We start from the raw sequence: 12,028 nt of genomic DNA on the forward strand, positions 1-12,028 counted from the left end.
TACATTCGCAGAATTCAGAACTTTTGCACCGGAACGTTTATGGCAAATTTCCATAATTTGAGCAATTTTTGCACCAATCACCTTCCATATCATTTTCCCCTTTTCATTTTTGTGTGCAATTTTTGGCATTTTTTGGCATATTTGTGCTAATTTTACAGTTGCTTTGTGCAATTTGTAGTAAGTTCGAAAACTTCTACTGTGTGTAAACGGATAAAAAGTGATGCGCGCGTGGATATCATCCATATTATCCGATCAGTCTGGCCTAATGATGAACTATTCAGTGGCCTCGTGTGGCGCCATCGGTAAGGTGTTTGACCCAGACCCCAGAGGTAACGGGTTAGAAGCCGCTAATTTGACCCGATGTGTTGTGCCCTTGGGAATGGCACTCTACACGACTTCCCTCACTTCACTCAGGTGAACAGGAATACATATAACCTTGTCAGGGCCGTCCCTCGGATAGGACGTTGACTGGAGGTCCCGTGTTTGGGGAGAGCCACACCTGGCGCACGTACGTTTAAGATCCCACCACACTTATCGAAACGAGTAGGTGTCCTTCCCGGTGTGAGTGGATCAAAACCTACAGTCCTTTGGCCGCACCTGGGGCAATTACTGTCGTATTGAGGCCACCTGAGTGGCGCCGAATGGCAGCTCGCTCCAGACACTTGCGATTTAGCCCCGCCTATTGTAAGCTCCTCACAATTCAGCCCCTGGTTGCTAAGAAACAGAAGCCGGTTCACCCAATAACAGTAACCGTTTCTTCCCCAGGCGCGTTAAGGAACTGGAAGAGGAGGCGACAGAAGTGGGAAACACGGTCAGGGCCAAGGAGATGGAATACACGAAGGTGAGCATTTTGTGCATTCGGTGCAGTTCTGGTAAATGTTGAAAGGTGGCGCTTAAAAGTCAAGCAGTCGTAAATGGATTTTTTAAGCAACTGGATATGATTTGGGAAACGTCCGAAGTTCCAGATAGCAGCCATTACTTTTCGTTAGTGACACTGTCATTCATATATATTTCCTGTGAGCCAAGTACAAGCTGTGTTTATTCCGGATGCTGATTTAAGGTCTCATTGATGTATTACTCCGAGTGGATACTAAAAGAGATCCGAGCCAAAAAATAAACGGCTGCATGGACGCGTGTTTTTAACGAGAGAAATTTTCCTTTTAGCCAGCCGAACTGATCTCAAAAATTAGATTTGTGAAAGCTTATTTGTAACTGAAGAAATTAGCAGGTAAAGTCGGAGGTACACAGTCCTGGGTTCTGAGTGGTGCGGTTGTTCGCTAAGAGAGAAAAGTGCCTCTTGTGGGGATTGACTGATTGTTGCTTGTAATTCACGGCACGAAAAACGGAATTTAAGCATGCTTAAATGATGCTTAACGTTGACGTATTTTCCTTCTTTACGGATCTATACATCTCTTATACGAGTACGTAAAGATTGGCGTTACGTAGTCTTTACGTAGGTGCTGATAGGTCCGTATTTTCCGGTTTTTTAAGTTGCCTTTCGGCAGCTTAAAGTTGTTGTAAATAATTACTAAAACTCATTTAAATTGCATTTAAATATTACGTTTATAAAACTTTAAGCATTGTTACGGCTTATTTACGTGTGCGTAAAGATGATCAATAGGTGGCTTATAGGTGCGGATAGGTCCGTATTTTCCGTTTTTTTAAGTTGCCTTTCAGCAGCTTAAAGATGTTGTAAATGTTTATTAAAACTCATTTAAATTGCAATTAAATATTACGTTTCATAAAACTTTAAACATCGTTACGGCTCATTTACGTGTGCGTAAAGATGATCATTAGGTGCTTATAAATCCGTATTTTCCGGTTTTTTAAGTTGCCTTTCAGTAGCTTAAATATTTCGTAAATGATTATCAAAACGCCCTTAATACATGTTTAAAGTTCACGTTTATTTCTTCTGAAGCCTTTATACTTGTCATATACGTGTGCATTAAGATGCTTATACTTTGTGTATTGGTGCCCTTTTAGCAGCTTAAAGTTGTCATAAACACTTATTAAAACACCCTCAATACATGTTTAAAGTTCACGTTTATTTCCTCTTAAGTCTTTTTACGTCTCATATACGTGTGCATTAAGATGTTTATAAGATGTGTATTGTTGCCCTTTTAGCAGCTTAAAGTTGTCATAAACACTTATAAAAACACCCTTAATACATGTTTTAAGTTCCCTTTTATCTTCTCTGAAGCCTCTTTACGTCTCATATACATGCGCATTAAGAGGATTTTAATGTGTCTATATTTGTCCTTTTAGCAGCTAAAAGTTGTCATAAATACATACTAAAACACTCTTAAGACATGTTTAAAGTTCCCTTTCTACGTCTCATATACGTGTGCATTAAGGTGATTATAAGGTGTGGATAAGTGTCATTTTAGCGGGATAAAGTTAATCATAAGCACGTTTTCAAGCAAGAAAATACAATGGATGAAACTTTGAAATTTTATTGAACTACGAGAAAATATTACATGGAAAAGTAAAAAAAAACTACAGCCTACTAGGTATTTGTGGCCTATCATTCTGATGTAGTCGGCAGTTGAAGCAATCACAACGGCTGTGCAATTCCGTGCAGCATCTAAGTCCACAGTCCCATTTCCAGTGTCGGGCGAAGCGTCACGGCGTAAGTTAAAAAGAGCACACAGTTCCATCTGGCCACCACAGGAATAAGAATCCGGCAAGATCAAGAGTAGTGGCCGATATGACTCGTGTTGCTGGATGGTCTTGGACTCTTGGATTATTTGGACGCGAAACATGTTCAGCTTGCAGTCTCGGCTTCTATTAATCCGGATGGTACAAAGGTCGTGATTTCCCATTCTGTGTCGATTTCCAACTTGTACAGAATGATAGCAACCTACTATCTTTGCGTCAAATTCCGTCACCGGGGGTCCTAGGCGGTAACAGCAGTGTCACGGCCACAACTTGCGGGTTAGAACAGGTCCAAACTTTCTTCAATACTTCTTTTCAAATGAGCGCCTGGAAAATAACCGTTCCTTGTGGTATTGTAAATTTGAACCCCCCACTCTTTTCTGCCATTGGATACATCCTATCACATGACACAGCCGCTGTGTATGTATAGTATGCCGGACACAGACGGAGGCGCGCCCCATGCGGATTGCGCGTACGAATTAACGCTGAATAAATTTACATCTAGCCTGCCCACGCATATCACAATAACCAAAACAAACACGACCAACACGGGAAGACACTACCTGTGTGTCCAGACTGTTCTTTCTTGACGCTTGCTTGTAGATAAAGAAATCATTCGTACATTTACTTGTAGTAAGAAATGCTCGCCGTTTAATTGTAAGAAAAATATCATGATTAAACACCACTCACTACACAAAAGTATAAGCTAAACCAAGGAGCTTTTAACGGGGGAGGTCTCACCGTATTCGCTTAAAAGTGCGCGGATTCAAAGATTAAAGATGTTGTATGTTCAACAGAAAAACGCAACATTTCATATACGTTTTGGCAACATATAAGCTAAACGGTGGAGGTCTCCCCGTGTTCGCTTAAACTGCGCGGATTCAAAGATTAAACAGGTCGTATGTTCAACAGAAATACGCAACATTTCATGTACGTTTTGGTAACATATAAGCTAAACGGAGGAGGTCTCCCCTAGTTCGCTTAAACTGCGCGGATTCAAAGATTAAACATGTCGTATGTTCAACAGAAATACACAACATTTCATGTACGTTTTGACAGCATATAAGCTAAACGGGGGAGGTCTCCCCTAGTTCGCTTAAAATGCGCGGATTCAAAGATTAAACATGTCGTATGTTCAACAGAAATACGCAAAATTTTATATACGTTTTGGCAACATATAAGCTAAACGGGGGAGGTCTCCCCGTGTTCGCTTAAAAGTGCACGGATTCAAAGATTAAACTTGTCGTATGTTCAACAGAAATACCCAACATTTCATATACGTCTTGACAACATATAAGTTAAACGGGGGAGGTCTCCCCTAGTTCGTTTAAACTGCGCGGATTCAAAGATTAAACATGTCGTATGTTCAACAGAAATACGCAACATTTCATGTACGTTTTGGCAACATATAAGCTAAACGGGGAAGGTCTCCCCTAGTTCGCTTAAACTGCGCGGATTCAAAGATTAAACATGTCGTATGTTCAACAGAAATACGCAACATTTCATGTACGTTTTGACAACATATAAGCTAAACGGGGGAGGTCTCCCCTAGTTCGCTTAAACTGCGCGGATTCAAAGATTAAACATGTCGTATGTTCAACAGAAATACGCAAAATTTTATATACGTTTTGGCAACATATAAGCTAAACGGGGGAGGTCTCCCCGTGTTCGCTTAAAAGTGCACGGATTCAAAGATTAAAAATGTCGTATGTTCAACAGAAATACCCAACATTTCATATACGTCTTGACAACATATAAGTTAAACGGGGGAGGTCTCCCCTAGTTCGCTTAAACTGCGCGGATTCAAAGATTAAACATGTCGTATGTTCAACAGAAATACGCAACATTTCATGTACGTTTTGGCAACAGATAAGCTAAACGGGGGAGGTCTCCCCTAGTTCGCTTAAAATGCGCGGATTCAAAGATTAAACATGTCGTATGTTCAACAGAAATACGCAACATTTCATGTACGTTTTGGCAACATATAAGCTAAACGGGGGAGGTCTCCCCTAGTTCGCTTAAACTGCGCGGATTCTAAGATTAAACATGTCGTGTGTTTTACAGTAATACGCAACATTTTATATACGTTTTGGCAACATAAGCTAAACGGAGGAGGTCTCCCCATGTTCGCTTAAACTGCCTTGATTCAAAGATTAAACGTGTCGTATGTTTAACAGAAATACGCAACATTTTATATACCTCTTGGCATCATATAAGCTAAACGGGGGAAGCCCCCCCTTCTTTGCGTAAACGGTGGTTCGAAATAGATTACAGATGCCGTATATTCAACAGAAAAACGCAGCATTTCATGTAACGTAAGGGAGCGCATATAAGAATCAAAAATTGCGCACAGAAAGATCGAATACATCATATGCTTTCGGAACAAACAACATAGAAGAATATTGTATTTGACTTTTCTGAGGTATTAACATAACATTTTTTCCCGGAAAACGCAATTGTCAGTTTTGACAGTAAATCTTGTCACTGTTTAAAACAGATGACGCAATGCTTTATCAAACGCCAGACAAAGGCCTTTCATATTTGACATAGCCGAGGTAAGTTTGGTAAACGGATCTAGAGAAACGGTATTTGTCAGTTTTATATTTAAAAACTTGAAATATTACCACAGTGGTAAAACAGTAAAACGGATTATTTTTTATAACTTTTTGAGACATTTAAGTTGTCTTTTCGGCTTACTAAAATACATGTAAAATTCACGTAAAGAAACACGACAGATTAAGTTACATTTACAAACGCTGAAATCTTACGTAAAGGCCAGATGTATGTTTCCGATGCCTTTAATAGATCTTAAAATCTTCTGAAATATTTCTTCGCCTTTAAGGTTTTTATACGTATCTCTGAAACTTTGCTTAAATAGTTGTTTTCGTGCTGTGATTGCTATAGACAAAGAACGTATGTCTATTTGACGTAGGCAATTTTCACGGTATATGGTAAATGTGCTATGGGAAGAAAAAACTCATCAATGAAACTTTAAGCTTCGGTTTGTTTGCGGTTGTGTATGTTATGCTATAATCGCATTTCCACCAAGACTGGACCCGGAATGTAAAGAAAAAAATCATGTAAAAAAAAGACAGACAAACTATGTTCATGATAATCTTTTGATGTGTTTTGTCTTTTACATACAATTACACATACTTTTTCGTCCCCATAAAATGCCCGTTTTGAAATACCCTGACATGGTTTAGATTTGTAGCTTTTGTTTGACCCTGTTTCATGATTTGTATTTCCAGGCCAAAAGCGGACTTGAGAAAACCCTGATGGAACTAATGGTAATTATATACAGTTGATTCCAATTATTTGTATTGCGCTTCTTTGAATAATTCGGGTATAAAATTGCGAAATCCAAAACCATTTGCCGTTCATACCATTGTCTAATTTGCAGAATTGAATAGCCCACCATCTCAAACTTCGGATACAATTACGTAAACTTTTGGATAGAATTACGTTTACTTACACCGAATAAAATGGGGAAAAATACGCTAACACTTAGAAAATGAGGCAAAAATTAACCAACAACTGTATGTATGAAGGCATAAAACCAAGAAAAGAGGAAAGGAAGGTAGATTCAATCGAAAAGCTCGCCGATAGCGTTATGTCATATGTATTCACTCCTCTAAAGTCACAGAACTTTTAAGGTCAGTAAGGATCAGAGGACTTGATCTACAGAAAACCATTCGTAACCATCTTACGGCCAATGGATATATGAAGTAATCGCGTTTTTTTTTTCTTTTCAGCCATGTGAAAGTCTTCGAACATGAAGAGCTGTTACACCAGGCCACTTCGACATGGATTGCAACGTCACCTTATGAAACCAAAATACAACAATGATAGTCCGATTCATTCAACATAAACCTAAATATGTACCCTTCGGATGATATCAAACATCGAAACCTACAAAACGGAAAAAAGCATACTTATGACGTCACGGTAAATACGGTACCTGGCACTATGGTTTGTGAAAAATTACATTTTTTTAAAAGCAAGCAAATCAAATATCGTAACGTCTTGCAGCTGTATGTTACTGTGATAATCAATCACTGTTTGCCTCTGAAAATCATGATAAGAATATGTTTCCCTCCATACCGTAATATGGAGTGAAATATAAAAATGTTGTATGTTGAATTCATAAGCTCTTAATTTCGGACACACTTTTCTCGTCCGTTCTTATCATAGCGTGTCAGGATCGACCACAGCTGGGGCATAGCAAGGTGGATACGTGAATGGGTGTTAGATATAGTGTTGGTTATATTATTAAATCCACTAATTTGTAGTCATTATAAGATTGTTTGATTTATTTGGATCTCCATTAGTGATAACGTTATATATAGTTCCGCTGCACTGTTTTTCTTGGATTCCGTACAGTACAGGTACGATGAAACGAAATGTAATAGACAAAACAATTTGTAAACAGTAAAAAGTAAGTGCAGCTTTAATTTTACTAATGAATGGATCGATTATGGAGGGATTTTAGACAATGTTTCTATATTCATCACATACTCAGGAGACCTCTTTTAGATTGATATTGAAATTTGACACCTAATGTACAGCGTGTTTTAGAAATTTATGTTAGTAAGGGAAATAATACTCTCCAAGCAGAGGTTAGGCTCTGGCTTTTTGAAGCTATTTTTATCAGGCTTTCTATTTTGTACCGTTTTCTGTAAGGTCTCAGCCGAAGCCTAACTTCTGCTTGGAGAGTAGGAAAATAACAGGTGCAGAAGAATTAGATTATACTTATGGCAGTTTTGTAATATGGTGAAATTGATACATTTGTGTAGCGGTTTTTGGTTACAAGCTTTTATCTGTATTTTGGCGTGTGGCGGTTTCAACACAACTCTGCAACATTTGTCAATCAACGTCATCAGTACGTCATACCGACGTGTGTCACGTGGTTCATGTTTTCACGTCACCTTTAGGTTAAAATGAAGTAGGTCACCGGTAGGGCTGTGTACCTAAACAAATTTCAGGTACAGGTGCAGGTATATGGGTTTAGGTACAGGTCCGGACCTGCACCTGTACCTAAACAATTTTAACCAAGTATATGTAAGTTAAACAACATTGTAGCTAACTGTCTTTTCTAGTGATAAATTGCCATCTTCATACAGGGAATTGCATGTTTGAATCTCAAAACAATTTTTCTTGAGTTTCAACTGCAAGATTATCACGATTGTCATTGTTGATTCGGGATTTACTTGTCCAGCAGTCTTAAAAATTGGTAAAAATAAGTGATTTAGTGTGTTTAGGTACAGGTACACAGATGTTTAGGTCCAGACCTGTACCTAAACAAATTTTTAGGTACGGTACAGGTACGGGTATTTAGGTACACAGCCCTAGTCACCGGTGCAATGGCCGAGTGGGTAGGTGTAATCAGCTACCTTTATGTCCCACTTAATCTCCAAGCAGATCCTACGGTAGCATCAGATAGCATCAAAAGCTGGTAGAGGAGTGAAGCTGGCTTAGCAGTGTGTTTCGCTACCGGCAAATGGACACCACTTGGCTGACTAGATTCAGATTCAGATTCAGCTTTATTCCTGGATGACTTGGCATGTATATACACATGAAATACGTCATCAGTCACAGAATCAACTTTAAAACATTAATACATTTACAACATTTAAAATTAGACAGCAATCGGATTTAAGAAAATATACATGACAGAAACAACATTCTTTACCGATCATGTAGCACTTTCGTACAGCAATCGTACAGAGCGGGGTGCAAATGACATCTCATGTCGCTTCGTTTTACTTCTAGATGCCCTGTATCGGGCTTCCCGACGAAGACTGTACGAACTGTCCTGAGGTGAAGTAAAGAACTCCCTCAGCGGAGAGCTACTGTCCCGCAGTATGTTTTGTAGAGTCTTCAGCGTCGCTGCGTCCCGTCTTTCTGATAGTGAGGGCAGAGAGTCAGATGGGATACCAATGATTCTAAGACAGCGCCTCTGCATGGCTTCTAGCTTGTCTGACAGGTGTTTCGGCAGTCCTCCCCACACCGGACTGGCATACTCCAGTAAGGGGCGTAGGAATGTTAGGTAAATCTGGAGCAAGACATCAGTAGGGAGACCAGCCTTCTTTGCTGCTGCAAGGTAATACACACGTGGACGGGACTTCGTCAACATGAAATGAACGTGTTCATCCCAGGTAAGGTTGGCAGTGATGTGTACTCCAAGGAGTTTGAAAGACGTAGTCCTCTGAATCACATGTCCGGATATTGTCGGATGAGGAGGGACAGGAATGTTTACCTCCTTCCTTGCGCTGATAACCATGTCCATTGTCTTTTTCCCGTTTACCTTGAGAGAGTAGTCCTCCCCCCATTCAACAATGGAGTCAAGTGCCTTCTGCGTTTGACCAGGAAGTGACGCCATTAGCATTTCAGAGGTTGTCAGATCGTCCGCATATTTGACAGGAACAATGGGCCTTGGCAACCTTGCATCCAAGGTATTTATACAGATGACGAAAAGTGTTGGTGATAGAATACCACCCTGTGGAACACCCGCGAGGACGTCGTGGGACTTAGATACACAGGGACCCCACTTTACCTTCTGTGTACGTCCTTCCAGATAGCTGCTGATGCTCATCCATAAGGACCGCCTGATACCCATGTCAGCTAGGCACATGAGCAGTTGACTATGACTGATGGTATCAAATGCACGGGAAAAATCAACGAACACAGCATGAACGTCCAACTTCGGGTTACTGTTTAACGCTTCGTGCCACGTTTGGAGGATGTGTATCAACGCAGTAACCGTAGATCTTCTTGACAGGAAGCCATGTTGAGACGGTGCGAGGCTACTGGTAGTGTCCTGTAGCAAAGCATCACGGAGCAGCCCTTCATACACTTTCCCGACGCAGCTGACTAACGAAATTTGTCGGTATTCCGATGGGAACTGTGGTCGTTGTTTCTTAGGCACTGCCGTGACTACAGCCTCTTTCCATTGCTGCGGAAAGGCGGAGTTCTGAAGCCAAGAATTGAAGACGTCACATAAAACAGGACCAAGTTCTTCATGATACTGCTTTAGTACCAGGGAAGGAATGAGGTCTGGCCCAGCGGCTTTCCTCCCATTGAGTCTGCGCAGTCTGGCCTTAACGTGACCAATACTGAACGGTGTGGGTGTATCATGCGAGAGCTTGTGCTCGACATCAGCCAAAGTTCAGTGGACACTTCACTCCACACAGACCCGAAATGCTCTGCAAGCGTGTCACATTCATTTTGTGTCACGGTGATGTTGGGATTGGAGACATCCTCCTTAACAGAGTCCTTTCCCATAAGGGACTTGATGGACTTGAACCAGTGTCTTGGGCTGGAGTGCCTCAAGCTAGCTACTTCTCTTTCATAGTACTCCCGTTTTGCTTTCTTGATATGCTTGGCCACAGAATTCCTTAACTTGGAGTACAGAGCAACGTTTCCGGAGCGGAATGCCTGTTGTCTCTCTGCAAGCAACTCCTTAATCCTCACAGTCAGACTACACTCTTTGGCCAGTCTGGTACTATCTTATGCCATTGTAGGATCTGCTTGGAGATTAGTCCCACTTCCCTTTTAAAGTTTTCCATGACAGTGATCAAGACAGTAAATGAGTAAATACCAACATTGCTCTGGCTTGTTTTACATGTTGGACAGACTTTACTTTCGAAATACTGTAAATGCATTTAAGCTCGCGGGGATTTCATTTCGCGGTAGCGGGAAAAGGGACTTTTCGCGGTGGATTTAAGTTCGCGGTAACACCATAGACTGCAGTCTAATACCATAATAGAAAAATGTTCGCGGTGGATTTAAGTTTGCGGTGAAGTGGTCAACCGCGAAAACCACGAACATTAATCCACCGCAAATATTTCTGCATTTACAGTACCTCACATGCATATCATTACCAACACCAGTGAGACTGTTTGTACTGAAATGTACATTTATCTTGAATGCTACAAAACGTTGCCATGAACAGAAGGTTACAAATATACAAACCTAGCATCTGGCAGGGTATGCTTATCATTAAAGCATCAGTGGGGAAGTTTTCACTCATATATTCTACTTGGATATAACTGTATCTTGGATGTAGTAAATGGTAATATGCACATTCAGGGTTTCTTAAAAGTGTGTTGTCTATGATGCATGTCTAATGTGTCTTACTGGGCCGCAGAATAGTCACACTGGTCACACTTAATTGTAGGGTTTTTCACCTGTGTGTGTTTTTGGTGTGGTAAGTCAGATTTCCGTGCTGCAGAATAGTCACACTGATCATACTTGTGAGGTTTCTCTCCCGTGTGTGTTCTCGTGTGTCGGGATAAGTCAGACTTTCTTTGTGTCCTGAAGGCACACACATGTAGGGTTTCTTGCCAGTGTGTTTTGCTAGATGTTTGTCTAAAGAATCTTTCTGTGCAGCAGAATAATCACACTGGTCACAATAGAAAGGTTTTTCACCTATGTGTCTAGATAAGTAGATCTTCTGAGCCGTCCTGTATCCACACTCCCCACATAGTTAGGGTTTCTCATCGGTGTGTTTTGCTAAATGTTTGTCCAACTGGCGTTTTTGTACTGCAGAATAGTCACACTGGTCACACTTGTAGGGATTTTCTCCTGTGTGAGTTCTCATGTGTCGGGAAAAGTCCGATTGATAAGCCGTCCTGTACCCACATTTATCACACATGATGGGTTTCTCACCCGTGTGTTTTGTAAGATGTTGATCCAAGTGACTTTTCAGTGCTGCAGAATAGTCACACTGGTCACACTTGTATGGTTTATCTCCTGTATGCGTCATCATGTGTCGGGTTAAGTGTGATTTTCTGGTTGTCCTAAACCCACACTCGTTGCACAAGAAGCGTTTATCACCAGTATGTTTCGCTTGATGCTGGTTTAATGCGCTTTTCAGTGCAGCAGCATAGTCACAGTGGTCACATTTGTAGGGTTTCTCACCTGTGTGGGTTCTCATGTGTTTGGCTAAGTTGGACTTGTGAGCAGTCATGAATCCGCAAACAGAACACATGTAGGGTTTGTCACCAGTATGGATTATTCGATGGTTTTCCAAATCATATTTCTGTGCAGCAGAATAGTCACACTGGTCACACTTGTAGGGTTTTTCTCCTGTATGGGTTCTCATGTGCCTGGCCAACGTCATGTTATAAGCCGTCCTGTACCCACACTCCCCACACACGAAGGGTTTGTCGCCGGTGTGTTTTGCTCGGTGTTGCTTCAAAGCAGTTTTCCATGCTGCAGTATAGTCGCACTGGTCACATTTGTACGGTCTTTCCCCTGTGGGATTCTCATATGGATGGATAAGGTAGCCTTATTAGTTGTTCTGTACCCACATTCCCCAGACATGTAAGGTTTCTCTCCGGTGTGTTTTGAAATAAGGTGTTGGCGCAAG

General features: G+C 41.0%; 3 protein-coding genes across 3 annotated transcripts in view; 1 reads left to right on the forward strand and 2 right to left on the reverse strand.

Annotated features, from left to right (window-relative positions):
- LOC118407668 (tropomyosin-1-like) overlaps window positions 1-7,547 on the forward strand; it is a 1,169,601-nt gene extending 1,162,054 nt beyond the window's left edge. Inside the window, exons 6-8 of the mRNA XM_035808184.1 lie at window positions 766-841; window positions 5,907-5,945; window positions 6,411-7,547. The gene's annotated coding sequence lies outside the window, so the exon portion shown is untranslated. The remainder of the gene's footprint in view (window positions 1-765; window positions 842-5,906; window positions 5,946-6,410) is intronic.
- The window catches only part of LOC118407709 (zinc finger protein 501-like), a 482,642-nt gene that overhangs the window by 156,333 nt on the left and 314,281 nt on the right, over window positions 1-12,028 (reverse strand). The gene's annotated exons all lie outside the window — the stretch shown is intronic.
- Window positions 10,140-12,022, reverse strand: LOC118407649 (zinc finger protein 525-like). Its single transcript, XM_035808163.1, has one exon. It carries the CDS (start codon window positions 11,777-11,779, stop codon window positions 11,144-11,146), a length of 636 nt encoding a protein of 211 aa, XP_035664056.1. The 5' UTR covers window positions 11,780-12,022; the 3' UTR covers window positions 10,140-11,143.

The sequence above is a fragment of the Branchiostoma floridae genome, unplaced genomic scaffold (assembly GCF_000003815.2).
Source record: "Branchiostoma floridae strain S238N-H82 unplaced genomic scaffold, Bfl_VNyyK Sc7u5tJ_1439, whole genome shotgun sequence".
Lineage (NCBI taxonomy): Eukaryota > Metazoa > Chordata > Leptocardii > Amphioxiformes > Branchiostomatidae > Branchiostoma > Branchiostoma floridae.